The sequence below is a fragment of the Garra rufa genome, chromosome 17, assembly GCF_049309525.1.
Source record: "Garra rufa chromosome 17, GarRuf1.0, whole genome shotgun sequence".
In the NCBI taxonomy this organism is placed as follows: domain Eukaryota; kingdom Metazoa; phylum Chordata; class Actinopteri; order Cypriniformes; family Cyprinidae; genus Garra; species Garra rufa.
Genome location: NC_133377.1, coordinates 28,324,083 through 28,348,044, shown reverse-complemented (window position 1 = coordinate 28,348,044; position 23,962 = coordinate 28,324,083). Strand labels below are relative to the sequence as shown.

At 35.9% G+C, this 23,962-nt stretch overlaps 1 protein-coding gene across 2 annotated transcripts in view; it reads right to left on the bottom strand.

The window, feature by feature from the left end:
* The window catches only part of LOC141290032 (ephrin type-A receptor 7), a 200,858-nt gene that overhangs the window by 37,425 nt on the left and 139,471 nt on the right, over positions 1-23,962 (bottom strand). For both annotated transcript variants that reach the window (XM_073822228.1, XM_073822229.1), the window contains exons 6-8: positions 10,507-10,634; positions 9,905-10,202; positions 4,961-5,069 (exon numbers count right to left, since the gene is read on the bottom strand). In XM_073822228.1, the coding sequence (XP_073678329.1) occupies positions 4,961-5,069; positions 9,905-10,202; positions 10,507-10,634 (535 nt within the window). The remainder of the gene's footprint in view (positions 1-4,960; positions 5,070-9,904; positions 10,203-10,506; positions 10,635-23,962) is intronic.

The following is a 23,962-nucleotide window of genomic DNA, read 5'->3' as shown; positions in this document are numbered from 1 at the left end:
AACACAGCGGAACTTGGAACGTTCTTTGTTGCATACAGAGTAGCCTTGGGTCTAGACGTATTTTTCCACTTCTTCTTTTTTTTCTTAGGGATTAAAAAGTCTCTTTTAAAGAGTTATAAGCTATTACAAAGTATGATTTAAAGCAAAAAGTATCTTTAAAAAAGTAACACAAAATGATAAAGGTACAAGACTGTATTAATGGCTATAAAAAGGGAAACAAATAACCCCATGAAGTACTGGTAAATGAAACTGTGACAAAAATTAAACTACTGATCATTTTTATTAGCATTTTATCCCATAATTTGATTTAGATGTTGATTTGACAAAAAAAAAAAATATTTTGGTATGATTTGCTTGTAATTCTCTGATTGGTTGAGATTTCTTTGCAGAATCATAGGTAACAGAGTAGTAGTAACAAGAGTTGTGCCGTTAAACCAGATTATTTTAAAAATAAGTTGAAATAATACAGACTGATAGCTTTAACAAAAGCATTTGCCATTGATTAACAGCCTTGTACCCCACAGTATGTCTTTAATGATTAAAGGTATTGTTAAAATCAATTCCCCTATAGACAAAATCAATAGGATTTTTTTCCTTTCAGAACACAGCTATTGCACTCTATTGTGAACTTCACATACTTATTTTTTAACAGCAGGCAGTATGCAGTATGCTAGCATTTCATTACAAACACAGTCACATGACACACAGTCCACTGGCTTCAGACGACGCAAGTATATTAAATGTACATAAGGGGCCAGAAGAAAGGCTGTCCACAAATACCAATAATCCGCTGACCGTGTGTGTACGCATGTCAGTAAATGAGTATTATTAATAATAAAAGATGCTATTCCTGAGATAGAATGAGAAAAAACAGGACCCAGAATTCAAGGCTTTTTGGGACAAAATAGATCCACAAAAACAAACCCTGCATAAACCAATTTGATTTGACAGAACAGTGAGTCACAAAAATAAAAGCATGCTTTCATATGCACGAATATTGGTATATAAAGATTCAGATGTTCAAAAATGTGTGTAAACTTATATAAAAAGCCAATTATTAACTGAATTAACCACTATCATATTATGACAAAACAAAGGGACAAAGCAGTTAACAGAGATGACAAAGTGGCTTTGGAAGTCAATATATTGTTTTATTTCCATGCAGATTGACATCTTTGGCCATTTTAATGCATATTGCTTTCTTTCAACAAACAGTTGCTGATAACACACTACTACGGACAAGCACAGCCTCTGCCTAAATTCACTGAGCTGTCAGCCATTTTCTGTTTGTCCAATACAATTGCACACCTGATATATGCCTACGTCTGTAATAAGCCTCTCACACACATCATTCATCAATATAAACTCTTTTAGCAGAGACTAGTCGATAAATCCGCTCTTTTTAGTGTGTTAGACGACATGCAACTGGATTGTGTTGATGATAAAGTTTGTGGGTGCATATGAAAGAGACTCTATGTGTGTGTGTGTGTGTGTGCATGTGATTGACAGAGGCTCGCCCGACACTCCGTTGTGTGTGGTTGAGAATGAATGAGAACCATTTCACACCGGCTCAATATAATCCATTCTCATCAGACTGATTAATGGAGAGCTATAGGAGTGTGTGCTTTCTGTCTGCCACTCCCTCCCCTGACACCACAGCTGCACAGAGATCTATTAGAGCATGTCACACCTGTGTTCTTGTGCGCACATGACATGGAGTCTGTGCCGCAAAATGCAGCAGAAAGATCCATAGATATCCTCAGAATTGGTACAGCCATCATTCACGATTGGTTATGCATCCTATGTCCCTTTCATTTTTGTTTGTGAAATGATTTTGCTTTTAGCTACCTATAAGACTGCATCATTCTCAGTTCTATTTAACACATTTTGTCATTCAAATTTATTCAAAAATTAGTGCAGAAAATGCACTCTTTTACCTTTATGACAATATTACATTCTAAAAAAAAAAATGTAAGATAAAATGTTTTAGCATTACAAGAGTAAATTCATAATGAATAAATTATAAAAGTTTTTGATATTTTACAATATTGTATTATAATTAGTGATGTTGAATTGATTAATTGCAATTAAATCGCGTCCAATTTTTTTAGCACGATTAATCGTATCCAAAACATTTATATGTATATATAAATAAATACACATACATGTATATACAGTATCTCACAAAAGTGAGTACACCCCTCACATTTCAGCAACCATTTTACTATATCTTCTCAAGGGACAATACTATAAAAATGAAACTTGGATATATTTTAGAGTAGTCAGTGTGTAGCTTGTATAGCAGTATAGATTTACTGTCCTCTGAAAATAACTCAACATACAGTCATTATTGTCGAAATAGCTGGCAACAAAAGTGAGCACACCCTCAGTGATAACAGCAGTATGTTGTTTAACCATGCAAAGACACATGTCCTATTCATCATGTTTATGTTTTTGTCTGCTTGTCAGGACCATACAAAGTTGTGTATCTTGTATTAGAGCAGTTCAAATTTGGTGCTTTAAGTACAATTCTCTCAATCTGACCACTTGATGTTCAACATGGCACCTCATGGCAAAGAACTCTTGAGGATTTGAGAATTAGAATCGTTGCTTTCCACAATGATGGCCAAGGCTATTAGAGGTTCAATAACACCCTGAAACCGAGGGGTCATACAGACGTTTTCCAAGATGGGTTCCATTCGGAACAGGCCACCATTGCTTTTAAGGTTGCAGAAGTAGAAGGTCAGCTTGTCAGTGCTCAGACCATACGCCGCAGACTGCAACAAGTCGGTTTGCATAGGCGTCGTCCCAGAAGGAAGCCTCATCTGAAGCTGGCTCACAAGAAAGCCCGCAAACAGTTAGCTGAAGACAACCTGTCCAAGAGCATGAATTACTGGAACCATGTCCTGTGGTCTGATGAGACTATAAGATAAACTTGTTTGGCTCAGATGGTGTCCAGGATGTGTGGCGAAGCCCTGGTGAGGAGTACCAAGAAAACTGTGTCTTGCCTACAGTCAAGCGTGGTGGTGGTAGCATGATGGACTGGGACTGCATGAGTTCTGCTGGTACTGGGGAGCTGCAGCTCATTGAGGGAAACATGGATTCTATTATGTACTGTACATTCTAAAGCAGAAGATGATGCCTTCCCTTCAGAAACTAGGCCGAATGGCAGTTTTCCAACATGATAACAATCCCAAACACACCACCAAGATAACAACTGCCTCGCTGGGGAAGCTGAAGGTAATGGGGTGGCCAAGTATGTCTCCAGACCTGAACCCCATTAAGCACCTGTGGGGCATCCTCAAGCGTAAGGTGGAGCAGTGTCCAGCAGCTCCGTGATGTGATTATAGAGGAGTGGAAGAGGATCCCAGCAACAACCTGTGCAGCTCTGGCCAATTCCATGCCCAGGATGATTAAGGCAGTTCCAGATAACAGTGGTGCTAACACAATATATAGACACTTTGGACAAGTTCACTTAGGGTGTACTCACTTTTGTTGCCACCTATTTTGACAATAATGGCTGTATGTTGAGTAATTTTCAAGGGACAATAAATCTATACTGCTATACGAGCGGCACATTGACAACTCTAAAATATATCCAAGTGTGTTTTCAATAGTATTGTCCCATGAGAAGATATACTAAAACTGTTGCTGAAATGTGAGGGGTGTACTCACTTTTGTGACATACTGTATATATATTTGAAATATTTTGAAAATTCAAAATAACAGAGATAAAAAAAATTATATTTTGTGAATTATGTAAAAAAAAAAAAAAAGACACTTTACAAGTGGTATAAAAAAAAAAAGTTGTAATATGTGACCCTGGACCACAAAACCAGTCATAAGGGTTGAATAAATAAATATTTCCATTGATGTATGGTTTGTTAATATAGAACAATATTTTGCCGAAATACAACTATTTGAAAATCTGGACATTTTTTAGTAATTTTTTGAAAAATGTTAAAGTTGTCCAAATGAAGTTCTTAGCAATGCATATTACTAATCAAAAATGAAGTTTTTATACATGTACAGTAGGAAATGTAGATAATTTTGACCCAATCAATGTATTTTTGACAACTGCAACAAATACACCCGTGCTACTTATGAATGGTTTTGTGGCATTAACACTTTTTGTTTACATGCCACTAAACGTTGTAAATGGATAACTGAATCAGGACATTTCACAAATCTCAAACCTGCACCATCCACATGAGCATCACAACATCTACTCTAACCACTGCACCACAGCGACAACAGTACAGCTCTTTTATGTCCCTCTGTGGAAGAACTTGATGATCTTGTGAAAACACAAATTGCATATATCCACTCTTGTGCATCGCGGGAACACTTCTGTGCATATGGGATGGTTTTGTTGTCTATGTGATCAGCGAGCGAGAGAGATCTGTCTAAATAACAATACAGGAGCAGAAGGCATGTCTTTCTTCATATTTCCCAACCTTCACTCCCCGCTGGGAGAGGCGGCCTTTACAAACACACACGCGACATGTGCACACGTCTCGCAATCATGACGAAATTGGATTGAGCGATTGCGCTGCCCGTCAAACAAGCTAACAATGCATCGTGCTTCTCAGAAAGAGGAACAAGGCTTCACGCTCTCCTGCGGGATGACGGATGAGTTTGCGCATCTGTGTATGTGAGAGATGGACTCGACTAAAAATGTGTTTTGATTCATTCTAATGGATGATTTCGCAGACCATGGAAGTAGAAAAAGGCTTTCGCTGATGCAACTGTCAGGTTGCCGTTAGGGAGACGTACTGAATGTGCAACCATATCCAATTTCAGTTTAGGGGATAGTTCATCCAAAAACAAAAGGATCCAATGATGTTTGACGGGCCAGATTTGAACATGCAAAGGATTACTGACTGATAACCTTGCGAATTTGTTGTGTATTTGCACAAGAGGTGAATGCAGATGGGTTAGACTTTGTAAAAGGTTTTACCTTCTCCAGATGAGCAATCCAACTCCAAGAGTCAGTAACATGATGAGAGCGGCCACCGAAACCACCACGATGATCACCACAGGACTCTGTTCACTGGAGGCCAGGGCCACTGCCCACACAAACACACACAAAGACAAACAAAAGATTTGGTTAGTATTCATGATGGCACAAGCCATTATCAGTGCTCTAGAAGCACTGGAGCTTGACAAGAAGATTGATCTTCAAAGTCTTTCCTTATTTATTTTGATAGGATCCTAATGGGAATACATTTTTGTGAGTTAAAAAGTTATAACTTTCCTCCAAATGGTCCCACTCGATCCATCTGGACACCGAGAAACTACTTTCAGTTACGAAAAAACACTTTGGCTTTCAAATGGAAAGATGATCCCTACTAAAGCAGCTGTTTATCAGTAAATAATGGACAAAAACCCTTTTAGGAGTCATTTATTTAGAAATCAAAACCAGATGGGACATCTAACAAGGGTAACTTATTTGCACTCCTTTTTCTGTGAAATGCAATTATCATTGAAACACAACAAGTGAAATATCAGCCTCACCAGTGGAGGACATTAGGATAGCAGCAAAAGAATCTTTACAAATACAAGATTACTGCAAGTCCATAAATTGTGAGGAAAGTTGTTTTAGAGAATTGCTGAATGCAAGCACTTTATGCTATGTAATCAATATTTACAGCACAATTTAAAAGTTTAGGGTCTGTAAGACTGTTTTTTGTCTCTTATGCTCATCAAGAAGGCAGTTATTTGATCAAAAATATACTAAAAACACAAATATTTTGAAATATTATTCAAATTTAAAATAGCTTTTTTCTATTTGAATCTGTTTCACAATGAAATATATCCCAGCATCATCATTACTCCAGTCTTCAGTGTAACACGATCATTCAGAAACCATTCTAATATGCGGATTTGCTGCTCAAGAATAATTTCTTACTATCAATGTTCAAATGTTGCGCTGCCTGATATTTATTAATTAATAATTTATTAATTATTCTTTGATCAGAAGAGTTAAAAAAAGAAATCTTTTGTAACAATGCAAGCATGCATCTTTACTGTCAGGTTTAATTTTTTTTTTTTTGCATCCTTGCTGAATAAAAGTAATAAATTCTTTAATAATTGTACTGACCTCAAACTCTTGAATGGTTTTGTACTAGGGCCGGGACTCGATTAAAAAATTTAATCTAATTAATTAGAGGCTTTGTAATTAATTAATCGAAATTAATCGCATTTTAATCGCATATAAATATTTGACCTGAGAACAGTGAGAAGTAAGTTTTTTTATATGGATTTTTAATTATACCATTGAATAATGACTGAATACATAAGCTTAAGCAACAAAATATTGTTTATTTTTGTTCAACCAAGTCCAACAGACCAGTGCAATATTGCCATTAAGTGTAGCAATAGGCTCGATGTGCTACAGTGATATTCCTTGTTGCATAGCTTGCACACAACCATGCTCTTATCGACGCTTCCATCCATTCGTCTTTTATAACAAAATTTCCCATCCACAGGGCCAACCAAAGCGGTCCCATCAGCTTTTTTGTCCATGTTCATTGTGGTTTGTTTTGCTGCGTCCCAATTCGCCTACTTATACTATGCCCTATAAGTATGTACTCTTTTTGTGAAGAAAAGTACATACTTGAGTATGTAGCAGAATAGTAGGCAAGCTTTGGGACATACTACTTCGTCATAACTGCTTCTTTAACGGAGGCTCTGTTGCTTAGTTACCTGAATCCTGTCACTGTTTAAACTGCCCTGTCAATCATCACAGTTAACATTACCTACATTTCGTTTAATTTAATTTCCTACCGTATTAGAGAGAAATTAAGAGGCACGTTCTTTAACGAGTCTTTCATGCCGAGAATTCTGCGCTTGTGTTTGCTTAATTATGCATTTAAACGTTAATGACCAAACCTATCATTATAAATGTTGCTGCACATGGAATATAACGCAGATAACATTTAAAAAATATTCTTATCAGGTTACACACTGATTATTTATCACTCAAACCCCTTTCTCTACCTGTCCGTTGGTCGCGCACATCCTCCATGTTTGTAGTTTTTTAACACTTTTTATGCGTGTTTGTAGTTCTAATCGAATCCTCGTTTACGGCGCAGTGGGCAATATTAGCCGTTAGAGTGTGCATTGATCGTTAAGTAGTAGACCATCCGGGAATCTTTGGAATACTTTTTTAAACATACTACGATTTGGGACATACAATACTATTTAGGACGGACGCAGCTTGTCTGAACCAGAGAACGCTAGTTGGTGCTCCATTGTAATCGGTCCGCTGAATCTCATCCAGTGAGAAACGTTCCGCGGTGCAAAACTAAGTGCGATTAAAATGCGTTAAAAAAAAATTAACGCGTTATTTTTGTGTAATTAATTAATCTAAATTAACGCGTTAAAGTCCAGGCCCTATTTTGTACATATCATTTTTTTTTTTTATTTAAATGTATGCTATAAATATCAATCACAAAGGCTTAATATTCAGTCTTTTCTCCATAATGTTAATACGCTAATTGCTAAAAATGAGTACTAAAAATTACTTAATTTCACAATAAAATTTAGGTATTACATTTTAAAAAAGGGGAACTTAAATTTAAGTTAAATGTAAGTAAGACTTTTTTCTCACAATTGTGAGTTTATATCTCATAATTCCAATTTTTTTATGCAAAAAAATATCCTTCCTCAATATTGAAAGGTGTATACTAACAATTGTGAGTTATAAATTTCAATTTTGAGGGGAAAAGACTGATACGCTCTCACATTTTTTTTTATAGTTTATATCTCAGAATTCTGACTTAACTCGCAATTGCATGTTATAAAGTCAGAATTGCAAGATATATCTCGCAACTCCGATTTATTTTCTTAGAATTGCGAGTTTACTTAGCAGAATTGTGAGATCATGTTTTGCAATTCTGACTTTATACCTTGCAATTGTGAGTTTATATCACGCAACTCTGTACAACTTTGTATCACACAGTTCCGACTTCAGTTCTCAGAATTGCGAGTTTATATCTTACAATTCTGAGAAAAAAGAATTGCGACTATGTCTCAGAATTGCGAGTTTGTATCACACAATTCTGGACTTTATAACTCGCAATAGTGAGTTTATATCAAGCAATTCAGAGAAAAAATTCAGATTTGCGATTTCATATCTTGCAATTCTGTCTCGATAACTCGCAATTGCATATTATAGTCAACTCGTAATATCACTCGAGATATCAACTCGTAATTCTGAGTCACTTATCAGAATTGTGAGATTATGTCTTGCAATTCTGACTTCATTTCTCAGAATTGCGTGATATAAACTCGTTATCGCGAGTTACAAAGTCAGAATTGTGAGTTTGTATCTGTTCTCTGACGTTATTTCTCAGAATTGCAACTATTTCTCAGAATTGCGAGTTTAAATCTCACAAAAGTCAGAATTGCAAGATACAAATATGATTTTGCGAGTTCATAACACACAATTCTGACTTTATTTCTCAGAATTGCGACTGTCTCAGAATTGCGAGTTTATATCTCTAAATTGTGAGATTATGTCTTGCGATTCTGACATGATAACTCGCAATTGTGAGTTTATATCATGCAATTCTGAGAAAAAAAGTCTGATTTTGCAAGTTTATATCTTGCTATTCTGACTTTATAACTCACAATTGTGAGTTTGTATCACACAGTTCTGACTTCAGTTCTCAGAATTGCGAGTTTATATCTTACAATTCTGAGAAAAAAGTCAGAATTGCGACTATGTCTCAGAATTGCGAGTTCGTATCACACAATTCTGGACTTTATAACTCGCAATAGCGAGTTTATATCAAGCAATTCAGAGAAAGAATTCTGATTTGCGATTTTATATCTCGCAATTCTGTCTTGATAACTTGCAATTGCAAATTATAGTCAGAATTGTGAGAAAAGAAAAGTCACTTATCAGAATTGTTAGATTATGTCTTGCAATTCTGACTTCATTTCTCAGAATTGCGTGATATAAACTTGCTATTGCGAGTTACAAAGTCAGAATTGTGAGTTTGTATCTCAATTCTCTGACATTATTTCTTAGAATTGCAACTACGTCTCAGAATTGCGAGTTTAAATCTCACAATTCTGAGAAAAAAAGTCTAATTTGTGAGTTTATATCTTATAACTCTGACTTTAAAACTCACAATTGCGAGTTTATATCACAGAATCCTGAGAAAAAAGTCAGATATGTGAGTTCATATATCACAATTCCAACTTTATAACTTGCAATTGCAAAGTTTATATCTCACAATTCTGAGTTCTGAGTTTGTATCATGCAAATCTGAGGAAAAAAAAGTCAGTACTGTGAGATGTAAAGTCGCCAATAAGATTTTCTATTTTTTTATTCAGTGGCGGAAACAGGCTTCCATACTTCAGAACATACAATTAAGGCTAAAAAAAAAAGTTTTTTGAGGGCTTAGAAGAGAAAAATTCTCTACTAGCCGATTTAATCAACCATTTTGAACTTAGCGGAGCATTTCACATTTGAGAAAAACCCCAAGCTGTTAGGAGCAAAAGCACAGTGAAGCGACACCAGACAGGATCTGGAATGAGACTCATCCAGTCCAAATGGTTTGCAACCAGGCACCAAACATGGCAGCTTTGTTCTGCATAATCTAAAGCTGTTCAAATACTTGTTTGTGCGCTACAATGAATGAGCATTACGAGGTCACATGTGAAAGTCCTTCCAAAGTGTTCATTCAATATGAATGTGCCCTCCTAAATTAAAGATGACAGCAAGCATTTGCACTTTAAAGTCATTGTTTCACTGTAAATCCGACTTGTTTTGTGTATAAAACAAAAAAAAGGTACATTTTTGGGGCTGTTCATATTGCTCCTAAAAATAATTGCACCACACATTGCTGTCACATACACTCTTTCTTCTAAAACAAAGAGAGACACTCACGTTCCCCCAGCGTCTGCAGCTCCAGCGGTGTGCTGTACGCCCCGTAGTCGAGCGGAGGGGGCGACACAGCTGCCACAGGGCTGGAGGAGGAAGAGGAAGCAGACGGGGAAGATGGAGACAAAGAAGAAGAAGAGGAGGAGGAAGAAGAAGAAGAAAGAGGAGAGGAAGAAAGAGAAGAAAGTGCTGGGCTGGAGCAGGTGCGGATGAGGAAGACATAGGTGGTGCCTGGTTTCAGGTTGTTGACGCTGATTCTGGTGGCGGCCGTCTTCACCGTGGAATAGCTCTGATCTTTCTGGTCCTGAAGGAACAGAAATATACAGTTAGACATGTTTGCACTGTGGAAGATTTTCAATGTGAACTCACTCAGTATTCATAAGAAATGTATTATTGTGCAAGAGAGAGTTTTTTTTTCTAAATCCTGGCTGAAGTTTGAACAGACATCTGGTCTGGTAGCTACATGTTTTAAAGCAGCTACTGCATCTGACTGAATGATCAATGAGCTACAGGCTTGTGGGAACCTGCTGTTTAGTGTGGCTGTATACATGTGCAGGTTAATACCAGCTTCTGTGTTTTAGTGGAGAGGACAGAGAATGTAACTGTACCTTCTCATAGTATTTGATCTCGTATTCAGTGCGGCTGCTGTTGGGATACACGGCGGGTTCCCTCCAAACCAGAGTCACACTGCGCTGCTCAACCTTCTCCGCTCGCAGCTCGTTAACCTGGGAAGGCGCTAAAGAGACAGACAGAGAGAGAGAACTGTAAATAATTAAAAGAAAACTGCAAGCTGAGGTTCTTCTGCCAGAGTGTGTAACAGATTGGTGATGATAACTGTCTGAACATGCTGATAAAGATTTGATTAAGACGCTCTCCTGCTGTCAGAATAATGTCAAATCCATCCATTGTGTGCTCAATGCTGGTTAGGCAAACTCCAAGATACAACCAGCACAAATTCAACATTTTAGGAACAGTATTCAACATTTACGGGCACACATTTTTTAAATATCGAAACATCTTTAAAACAAGACAAACTTACTTGAAATGTAAACCAACAAAACATTAAGTTTTTTGTTTCTAGAAAATATATTTAAAATTAAGTTTACAACACTTTCCTAATTCTAGTGGCAATACTCATAAACTGTTTTTTATTTTAAAAATGTAGTAAAAAAAAGTGAGGTTTGTCCTAAAAACACAACATATTCATATTGGAAAACATATCCACAAAGGTAAAAATGATTGATGATTTTATAAATAAATATTACTGTATAAATAATTTAAGTAATAAAATAATGTAAGTACATTTTCTTACATCTTACATTTTCTAAAACAATGGTAACTCTCAAGACAGCGAACTAAATATGAAAAAGAAACATCGTCTGAGTCTGACATCACATACTTTCCGAGTAGGTACCACCTACTATTTATGAATTTGTGTGATATGAATGTAATCTAGACATGATACATCCACCATGTACTGGTACTGTTATGTGACCTACAACTTGAGTTGCGTTGTTTACTAGAGCTACACGATTCTGGATAAATTCAGAATCATGATTTTTTTTTGTTTCAAACTGAAATCACGATTTCATGGAAGCCTGTTTCCGCCACTGAATAAAAAAAGTGTGACTTTTTATCTCGCAATTCTGACTTCTTTTTTTCTCAAAACAACGTGATTCAAACTCGTAATTCTGAATTTTTTTCTCAGAACTGTGAGATATAAAGTCACAATTCTTAGAAATAAAGTCGCAATTTTGAGAAATAAAGTCAGATTTGCGAGATACAAACTCACAATTCTAACTTTTTTCCTCAGAATTGCGTGTAATAAAATCAGAGTTCTGAGATATAAACTTGGAATTCTGAGAACATATCAGTCTTTTTCCACCTCAAAATTGGAGTTTATATCTCACAAATCTGACAAAAAAGTGTCAGAATTGCTAGATACAAACTCGCAATTGCCCGAAAAAGTCAGGATTACTAGATATAAACACGCAATTACGAAAAAAAAGTCAGAATTGCTAGATAACTTGCAATTATGAGAAAAAAGTCAGAATTTCTAGATATAAACTCACAATTGTGAGAAAAAAAAGTCAGAATTGCGATAACTTTTTAATTTTTTATTCAGTGGCGGAAACAGGCTACCATATAATTCTCCCACAATTCTGAACTAAGAAAAATAACATGTCAGTAGAGGCAGTGACAAAATATATTTCAAATGTTTAATTAATCTGAATGACTTATTTAAATAAAAAATTGAAAGAATGATTCAATGAATAAATACGTCGCTTGTTCTATTACTGAATAAATCAGCATTTTTGAACAAATCTCTTGAATGAATGATTCAATGACAAATAACAGTTACTAGTGCCGAAACAATGCAATCAACAAATGTTTTTGAATCACCAATTTGAAGCAATTTTAAATGCTACCATAGACTTAAGCATAGGGAAATAACAAGAAGAATAACAACGTGAATTAAAAGGTAAAACTGTTTGCACTACAAACCCAGTGTGTTCATGATTAAGATAATACATTAAAATAACATGGTAAGACACACCAATTTGCAATATCAAGCAGCAAAATTAGCTTTTTTGAAGCTGGATATGGATGAGCCCCTTCAAGATTGTAACCAACAAAGCCAGACCCATCAAATTTTCAAATGGCAGTGCCCACTCTTATGGGAAAAATAAGGTGGATAGGCCAGTTATAATCTCAACAAAAGTAGTAGGTCATCTGGGTAATTTTTGCCAACTGTTTTATGAAATTTGGACATACTACACTTTTCAAATACTGTTCTTGGCTGCTATATCCACCTTATGTTTACCAAATGGCACGGCCATTTGTATATTTAATGTGTCTGGCTTCCGGTCTCATCCACTTCCAGCTGTTTTTAGCTGTACAAAACAATTGTTTTGCTGCTTGATATTGCAAACCGGTGTGTCATACCATATTATTTTAAAGTATTCTCTTAATTATGAACACAATGGTTTGTAGTGCAAACAGTTTTACCGTTTACGTTATTTTTTCTCATTTCCCTACAGCGGCTTATGGACTGGAAGTCTACCACAGTATCAAAAAACAGCTTACTTCTGCATTGGAAAGATAAGGTGGATAGTAGAATAGTAGTCTAGTGCATCTGTATTACTTGTCTAAACCTGAAGACTGCTTCCTGTTGTTTGCTCAAAATACACTATCTAAATGTAAGGCACCGAGATAGATGGCGAGTGTGAGTGCGTCTCCTTCCCGTTCTCCACTGCCATTCTGATTAAGAGATGATTAACGACGACAGAACAGCTGAGAGCTGCCACTCAGAATCCCCCACCGAGACCTGACAGCTCCATCACATCAAAAACAAGCACCGGACAAATAAGACGTAAACTTTCAATCTCTCATACATCAACAGAGAACCAAAACAAACCTTATTTTTTCCATAATGCATGCTTTTCTTTCTTCACATACAGTAGAACATGCTACTAAAGACACACCGTGTCACATATACCGTGATTCATAATTACAGTGTAATTTGTGGAGCTGATCAAAGACAGCACTTGTTCTCTTCATGTGTCTGACGCTTTTAAAACAAAGGCATGAGAGTTATTGTTATTCGGCCTGCTTCTCCATTTCCTGCTACTCCAGACATCCCACGAGACACTGGCATGAAATAAAACTAAGATATCTCAGTAAAAATGCTTTGATCTCAGACAAAGTGACAGCTACAGTGCTCATTAAAGATCACGGACAACTGTACTGTGACATGCTGTGCAAGACGGCTGACAGCTTTATGACTACACTGCGTACAGACGATTCAATCCAGACCACATGTGTGACCTCTTTTCATTCTATTTTTGGCCTTTATGCCAGTTTTACTGACAGGTGTAGTGTAGAGAAAACAGGAAATGATGGAGAAGGGAAGGAAATGACAAAAAACAAACATGAACTTGCATTAGACACACATCTAGCACAATTTAGTGTGTGTGTGGTAACCCACAGGCCACAAAGAAAATATGAATGAAGGATTTTTCAACACTTAATAGCAGTTTTAGGAAAGGAAATCACACCATTTAAAAAAAGAGCTAGTTATGAAGTATTTTTTTCTGTTTAGTATGTTTAGAATAGCATTTACAGTAGCTTATAAGAATAGAGTAATTATTAATTCTATTTACTTATTTTTATAATTGTGTTTTTTAAACTATCATATATATTTTTTTCAATAATCTATTACAACTTTCAATAATTTATTAAAAGTTGTCACTAATTGAAATAAAGGTGAAAAAATATAAATATTAAAATACTGCCTTGGCAACTAGATAATAAAATTTAAGTTGAAGTACTAAAATTGAATATATACATAAAATTATATACATTAATCAATGAATTTATACATTTTTAATTTATGTTTATTTTATTTCTATTCCACAACCAACATTGCTTTTAAGATTAAGTTAGACTAGAAACAAGAGCAAAAAAAATGTTTTAAATATTTCTTTATTCTTTTTAAAATATACTTTTAATAAATTAAAATTATATATAAAAATAAACCTAGTGAATTTTTTTTTACCAATTAATTATTATTATTTTATTACATTTTTTAAAGCATTTTTTCAATAATCATTTTCAATTAAAAAAAAAAAATCAAACCGCAACATTAATAAAATAAAATTCAAATATAAAGTAAAATAAAATATTGAGTAAATTCAAAAATAAAATAATAAAAAATAAAATAATAAAGTAAAATACCCTACTAGGGATGCTCATATTGACCGTTTAACCGTTAACCGTCAGTAAGAATTTTAACCGATTATTACTATCAGTTAAACGGTTAAAAAAAAAATAAATAAATAATAATAATAAAATTATATAATATATTTATATAGTTTGCTGCATGGTGAAAGAAAAAATAATGTTTACTCGCGGGCGCGTGTAAAAGTGCGGCTGTCCAGAAATATTTCGTTGAGTAAGCACCTGCTTTACCTTCTCTTAGTTTGTGTAACTCATGTAAGTAGCCTATGCAACATGATGGCAAGTGGCGATATTGGGTTATCAGAGAGTGAATCCATGAATAAATGTATTCAAATTCTGAATGAATTATAGTCTAAAAAGTGCGCGCTCCCCTTACAATCACTGGAAAGCTGTCACTCATACATTACTGTAGTTAATCGCAATCTCACAAAGTTAATAAAAAGTAATAAAATAACCTTTACTCTGTACAATGAATCTCTTATTTACATCATGTCTACACTTTCTTTGTTTTGATGAGAGAGTTCGTGGAGGTATAGAATTCAGCAGAACTGAAACCGGCACTTTGAGTGGTGAGAGGATCGTCACATAGCCGCCTCTGATTGGCCATTGCTATAATGTAATCAACAGAAATGTCTGTGATTGGCTATTGAACGCTGTGAAAACACGTTTCTCCAGATATGACTAGTGGATGAATAGACCCGAACCGCAAATTGAAAGGATTTTTGTTAAGTGTTTTTATCATGGATCTAAGCGTTAACAGACAGCGTCCCAGTCTATCCGTACAGCATGTCCACATGTTAAAAACTGAGGTATAGGCTGGCCTGCTATATGTTTTTATGTCCGACGAGAAGAACAAGACCGGTACAGTTCTTCAAAGCGCATAGAAGGATTCAGTGTGTTTTAGTTTTGTCATCTTAATTAGGTAGTTATTTAATTTATACATATTTAGTGTAGGCCTATTTATATTATTCCTTTTTTTTATTCTGATTTTCTCTGTTCTCAGAAGCGCTGCTGATGCGTGATAATTTGAGTATATGAATGCAGTTTTTGTAGTTGCTCTGTATGCTGCTGTTTGCACGTTAAAATAAAACATTTGCTTGTATTTTTAATGTATCATCACAGATACTCGTGCATTCTATTTTTATTTTAAACAAATTTATTATTCTAATTTTATCAGTTAACGGTTAATGATCGGATAACGAGCAGCGGTTGTCGGTCAGGAAAATTAACCGAAATGAGCATCCCTATACCCTACAATAAAATAAAATAAAAATTACTAGTCCAGGAATAAAAATATTTTTACATTGCCTGCTTTCCCTGGTTTTCCAGGACTGTGGTAACACTTGAACTACATGAACTTGACAAGTTTGTGTCAAACGTGATGTACGATTGTACAAATGCTGGAGAACATGATCATGAGGGGTAAGATGCTCCTGTTTCCACTGTAGCACAAAATGCTTTTTGGAGTTTACAAGGTCAAATAGCTTGATTTATTGGTGACCCAGACATTTTCTAAAACTTTCCCAGATTTTTAACGTTTTCTCACACTTTTGGACCCCACTGCAAGTTATGTGTGGAGATAAAAAACAAGCAAAAAACACCCCCTAATTCACTAATAAATGTATTTAGAATCTCAAGAGGGGCGAGAGGCACACCATAACAGTTTGTGGGTTACACTGGGTGTAAGAGAAGCTTCTCTCCCTCTCCATTTCTACTCCAGGCTGTTGTTTCTTACCCGCCATAATGAATAATGTATAAAGAGCTCCAAACTGCTGCTCTGCCTCCCACTCCAACTCTGAAAAAATGCACTTGCAAACATAGTTAACACCGCCCTGCACAACACACACACACACACACACACACACACACACACACACACACACACACACACACACACACACACACACACACACACACACACACACACACACACACACACACACACACACACACACACACACACACACACACACACACACACACAAACTGATTGCTGGCAGTCTGACCCCATCCAAGTGGGAGGAAATGAGAAAGGAGATGAATTGCTTTGAGTATAACTCCATCACTGCAGGCACCAAACTGAAGGTTACAATGTTCTGGATCAGACGGCGCTATTGAACTGACCTCTGTAAGACAGGTTGGGGTGTTACGCTACATGTTAACCTTTCAAACACACATACATATGCATTCACAGCATACGCAAACACTCTATTTGGTAAACATGCACATATCTTAAACACAGATTTTCGTGTATTTGCCAGTGTTGTTACTGTTAACTAAAACCAAAAGGTCTGTTAAAAGTTGTTTTTACCAACTGAAATGAAGCTGAAATAAAATATACAGTTGAGGTCAAAAGTTTACATCCCCCTTTCAGAATTTGCAAAATGTTAATTATTTTACCAAAATAAGAGGGATCATACAAAATGCATGTTATTGTTTATTTAAGATATTTAGATAAGATATTTCACAAAAGAAGTTTATAGTCCAGAAGACAAAATAATAGCTGAATTTATAAAAATGACCCTGTTCAAAAGTATACACTTGATTCTTAACACTGTGTTGTTACTTGAATGATCCATAGCTGTTTTTTAGTGCAGTTATAGTTGTTAATGAGAAAAATCCCACAAATTCTTTGGTTTTCCAGCATTTTTGTGTATTTGAACCCTTTCCAACAATGACTGTATGATTTTGAGATCCATCCATTCACACTGATGACAACTGAAGGACTCATATGCAACTATTGCAAAAGGTTCAAACGCTTACTGATACTCCAGAAGGAAAAAACATGCATCGAATTTGCAGATCAAGGTAAATTTTACTTATTTTGTCCTGAGGGGAAAAAAAAAATGAAACTATCTTCTGTTTCCTCTGAAGGGCAGTACTAAATAACAAAAATAATATTTAGGCAAAATAAGAAAAATGTACAAATCTGCATTCTGTTCAAACCTTTTTCCCCTCCAGCTCTTAATGCATAGTTTTTTTCTTTCTAGAGCATGAGTGAGTGTTTGAAACTTCTGTAATAGTTGCATATAAGTCCCTCAGTTGTCCTCAGTGTGAAAAGATGGATCTCAAAATCACACAGTCATTGCTGGAAAGGGTTCAAATACATAAAAATACAGGAAAACCAAATAATATGTGGGACCGTTCTTTTCTGAAGAACAGCAGACATTTTGTATGATCCCTCTTATTTTGTTAAAATAATGAACATTTTGCAGATTCTGCAAGGTGTATGTAAACTTTTGACTTTTGACTTTAACTGTAAATAGCACCAAATTAACACTGATTTGCCAATGGAAAACAAGTATTAATTTGATATTTAATATTCTGATAAAGAAATTTATCTTTGCAACATGCTAGTGGTCACACTGGATTTCTAGAGCAGTATGTATTGCCCTCTAGACAGAGCCAACATGGCTTTTTTTTTTTGCAGTGGCAGAGCCACAGATTCTTTCAGCAGGGGCGTTTTGGAAACTCCGTCTGGCACAGAGCAGTGTGCTATCAGAGCGCGCAGGCAGGCACACGTCACTCCCTCAGGACATCTTCCTGTGAATAAGTGCGTAAGTCTCTCTCTCATCCTCAGTCGTCTCATTATTGTCTGGAGAATTCCTTCTATTGGCTCTGCAGTCTTTGGCTCGCGCCACTGCAGTGACTACATCCGGCTAATCGTGGTGCTTTTGTTAAATACTTACAGTACATCCACTTAAAGGACTGTTGTTGTGTGAAAAAGAGTAGAAAAAGATTCTGAGTGTGTCTTCTTTCATTACAGCCAGTTAGCAATATTTTCAGTCAACTGGCAGTGATACACTGCTGACTGTAGTGAGAGAGAAATATAGGGAGGGAAAAAAGAGAGACATGCTGGGTTGCAATAATCTGGCAGGGTGAAATGTGATCTTGCCCTCAGCAATGGCAGTGAGGAACGCGACCAAATAGTCAAGTCATGCATGATAACACACAAACATACACACATACGCCACTGCTATATCACTGCAGTCTCGCAGAGCATGAGATGCCTGCAGGTTTGAGTTAACCTTGCAGTTAGGGTGAAAGTGTGTGTGTATTACACTGTTTACACACATCCATTGCAGGGTTCTGTGAGGATGAGGAGTCAAATTCTTCATCAATGCAGCACAAAGGTGAATACTTTGAAGTACTTAGAGTACTGTTAGCTTAGCTAAATGCTAACGTAGGCCATAGGCAGTTGACTAGGTTTTGAAAAACAAATATCTCTGCATTAATTCATGTATATGCAGACAGATGTGTGGGACGTTTGTCCGCCACATTATCCACCTCAAAGTGAGACAAAAACCTGCATCTGTGCACAGCGCATTCCAGACACGCACACATTTACAATCCGCCACCGAGAAATAAATAAAGAAAAAATATTCTGAACTAAACAAACAAATGGTTGTACACATTACCCAGTATGCCTCACCAGCTGGGCAGGTTGATAGAGTTGCTATTATCATTTATATTATCGCAGGGAGAGCGGGAAGGATAGACTAGAGGGAGGGAAAGAGGGAGGATGTGGAAGAGAGGATTTCTGTAGGCCTGCTGGGAGGGAGAGATAGAGAAGCAGGGACTGAACCCTGCAAGACATATACATTTCCATCTAAAGAATGATATTACAACACCCTATGTACACCTGGGACAGAGAGACCGGGGAATGAAAGGGAAGCAGGAAGGGAAGAGGAAGCGGAGGTGGAGGAAGAGAGAAAACGAGAAAGCAGTGAATGGTGAGGAAAAGGAGATAAATGGGAGAAAAAGGCTTTTTAAAAAAGAGAAAGAAGAAATGGAGCAAAGAACGAGTGCGGGAACAGCAAACAGAGACGGAAGGCAGAATAAACGGATCAGATTTGCCAATGGTGTTTTACACTGAATTCCAAAATTCAGCACTATAGAAAACTAATTTTTTACCTCAGAATTATGACTGTCCTTAAAGATTCAATTTCTGCATTACTTCCAACACCAAACTACAAAAACAATGACTGTTTTTACACAGGTTTACATTTAAAAAACATAACTCATCCACCATTGGCTGGCCTAACAGAGAGCCACACCCCCACGCCGTGTCATTGGTTGAGTGAACATTGCTGGGGTCAATCAAACAGAGCAATGTTTTGAAAGCTCCACAGATCCACTTAAATTCATTGGTTGCCACAATGCCTCTATCACAATATGATTGAACATGACTGGTTATGATTGGCAATGATTGTTTTATGTGATAAATCCCACCTCACTGGTTGAGTAAGCATCATTGGGGCTCAAAACAAACAGCAATGTTAATTTGAAAGCTCCACAAAGCCACTGAATTCATGGTTGCCACAATGCCTCAACCGCGATATGATTGGATATGACTGGTTATGATCAGCAATGATTGGTTCAATAAATGTGATAAATCCTGCCTCGTGTTTGTGTTCCGCATTCCCGAATCAGTCTGATTTAACTGAATTAACAATATCACCACTTTGTCAAGTCAAAAAAAAACAATCTTCAAATGGCCTAGAAACATGATGTGTTTTTTTTTTTAGTAAGGAATCAGCTAAAATTCAAGGTTCATCTTTGCGTCTGTGACCAGTGTTTACCAAGCTCTGATGAAATCACTACAGAAATCACATTTTTTATCTCAGAATTATGACTGTCCCTAAAGATGCAATTTCTGTATTACTTCCAAAATCAAACTACAAAAACAATGATTGTTTTTACACAGGTTTACATTTACCATTGGCTGGCCTAACAGAGAGCTCCGCCCCCCAACTTGTGTCATTGGTTGAGTGAGCGTTGCTGTGCTGGGGCTCAAACAAACAGAGCAATGTTTTGAAAGCTCCACAGAGCCACTGAATTCATTGGTTGCCACAATGCCTCCATCGTGATATGATTGGATATGACTGCTTATGATCGGCTATGATTAGTTCATGCAATAAATCCTGCCTCTTGTGTTTGTGCTTGTTATGCATTCCCAAATCAGTCTGAATTAACTGAATTAACAATATAGCACGTTATGTTAACACTTATATATCACCACTTTGTCAAGTCAAAAATCAAACTTCAAATGACCTAGAAACATGTGTTTTTTTTAGTAACGAATCATGAATCTGATGTTTTCCAAATTTCATCACTATATAAATTTAATTTCTTTACCTCAGAATTATGACTTACTTTAAAGGTGCCATAGAATGGAAAACTGAATTTACCTTGGCATAGTTAAATAATAACAGTTCAGTACATGGACATGACACAGCATGAGTCTCAAACACCATCGTTTCCTCCTTCTTATATAAATCTAGTATTTGCAAAAGACCACCGAAAAATAGGTCAATTCCAACATATACCCGACTGTTACGAAACTTTCCCGAGATCGTTAATAGTTACGCCTCCAACATTTGCATCGCCCAATCATCACTAACGTCAGTACATCAGTTAAACAACGTGAGTCACTCAAGGGACACGGTTAGCTTAATGCTAGCGCTAGCCTGTTACATTGCTATACATAGGATTTCACTTACCACATAAACAGAGAGATGACTGCGCTGATGATGGAGAATGATGGAGAAATAACTGCGTTGATGATGGCGAATGATTTACAGATCTGGAAAATCACTGACGAGCTGCTCAACTTGTGTGGTAAGAATCATTCCCTCTGCGTTGTAACTTTACACAGAGCACATGCATCACAGTAATGAAACTAAAATATCCGCGATTCAAAACGGCAGATTCAACAAACCGCATATTAAAAGCAGCTAGAGCTCCTAATTAAATATATATTTTATCCATGTGCGAGCTATTGAGCTCTGTGAAACAGCCAATCAGAGCAGAGCTCATTAACATTCATGAAGCTTCCAAATAACAGAGCATTTCATTCTAGGGGCAAATTCTAGGGTTGTAAATGGACCTGTAAAACCATTTCTGGAGATTTTTTTCCCTTTCCTATGCCAAATACCTTCTATGTAGATATCAGAGAACAATTTAAAATATTCTCTCAATGCATTCTATGGCACCTTTAAAGATGCAGTTTCTGCATCACTTTTCACACAGGTTTACATTTGAAAGAAAACACCTTTATACATCACTGCCTGGCCTAACAGATAGCCACACCCCCATTGGTTGAGTGAGTGTTGCTGGGCCTTAAACAAACAGAGCATGTTTTGAAAGCTCCACAGAGACACTGTATTAATGGTTACCACGGTATATTCAGGTAAGATAGAAGAAAGTATTAAAACAATGACTGTTTCCACACAGGTTTACATTTAAAAAAAACAAAAAAAAAAAACTCATCCACTATTGGCTGACCTAACGGATAGCCCCGGCCTAACCTGTGTCATTGGTTAAGTGAGTGTTGCTGGGGCTCAAACAAACAGAGCAATGTTTTGAAAACTCCACAAAGCCACTGAACTCATGGTTGCCACAGCATATTCAAGTAGGACAGAGAAAGGTATTAAAGAGTAAGTAAATAATTAAAGGGGGAAGAATGTTTGTTTGTATATTTATTTATTTATCTACCCAAACATTCTACACAAAAAAACCCTGAAGATGTAAACAGAAACATTCGATGTTAGAAGCTTATTATTCACCCAACTTATAAATAGACAGGAAACTAGGGAGGGGGAAATGAAAAAGGGGAAAACACAGAGCGAGGGGGTTGACAGAAACATAAGGAGCTTCATTTTCCAGACACAAAGAGGCAACAATGCTGTAAGCTACAGACAGAGCGTAAAACAAGCCGACAGCACAGGCAGACAACACACCAAGCTATAAGAGTTCATGTGAAGTGCAGCAAGTTAGACTGAATTGAGAAATAAGAAAAATGAGCTGTGAGTAAAAGAAATGCACACACACACACACACACACACACACACACAAAAAGCATTTATGCAGCACTGACTGCAAAGAAAAGAACCACAGACGGGGTGGTCTGGCAGATAGCAAACCGGCTGACTGACATCTTCCCCTAGAGATGACAGACAGCTGTCAATCAAAGCATTAGGCCATCGGTCTCATCACAAGATTGCCTGAGCAGTGGGAGTGGAGACAGAGCAACTCATCAACCCCCTACAGCTATACACACAGACACACACAGAGACACAAAACATCCTGAACACCTCATACACTCATTCTGCATGCATAATAACCCGTCAAAAATGAAATTTAGAGCTATTTATTACACAGACATATGCACAAACAAACATATACACTAAGGCTGGGTGATACAGTATGTATATATATATTTAGATATTTTTTAGCTTTTTGATGATATCTGAGATTTACAAATATTAATATTAATGTGTTTTCTATGAAACTTTTTTAGTCAGAAGGAATGTCACTCCAACTAAACAACCACCAGCAGAGTAGATTTAAAATGTTTAATGATGATTTTAATATTAATAAAATAGTAATATTTAAAAAATCTTATTAAAATAATGCAATACCATTAAAAACACAGTAAAACAGTAATATTGTAAAATATTATTACAATTTAAAATATCATTTTTCTATTTTAATACATTTTAATCATTCTAATATGCTGATTTGCTGCTCAAGAAACATTCTTACTATTATTAATGTTGAAAACAGTTAATACATTTTTTTCAGGATTTTTGATAAATAAAAATGAACAAATAATTCATTTAAACATTATAAATCTCTTGACTGTCACCTTTGATCTTTTTAATTCATACTTGCTGAAGTAAAGTCAAAAATCATTTTTAATAAATAAATAAATATCTTTCTGACCCCAAACTTTTGAACAACAGTGGACAAATGCTACGCTGTGACTTCTATGAATTAGATTACCAGTTTTTTTGAAACATTTTTTAATGTTTTTTTTTAAGAAGTCTCTGCTCATATTCAGATTTGCTGCTCAGAAGAAATGTATTATTATTATTATTATGTTGAAAACAGCTGAGTAGAATTTTATTTAGGTTTCTCTGATGAATAGAAAGTTCAGAAGAACAGCATTTATCTAAAATAAAATCTTTTGTAACATCATAAATGTCTTTATCATCTCTTTTGAACAATTTAAAACACCCTTGCTAAATAAAAGTATTAATTTCTAGAATTTCTTTACGATAATTTTTTTACTGATCTTTGGATCTTTCTATTCACTAAAGAATCCTGAAAAAAAGTTTTTAAAATTGATAATAATAATAATAATAATAATAATAATAATAATAATAATAATAATAAATGTTTCTTAAACAGCAAATCAGCATATTAGAATGATTTCTGAAGGATCATGTGACATTGAAAACTGAAGTAATGATGCTGAAAATTTAGCTTTGATCACAGGAATAAATTACATTTTTTAATATATATTCAAACTGTTATTTT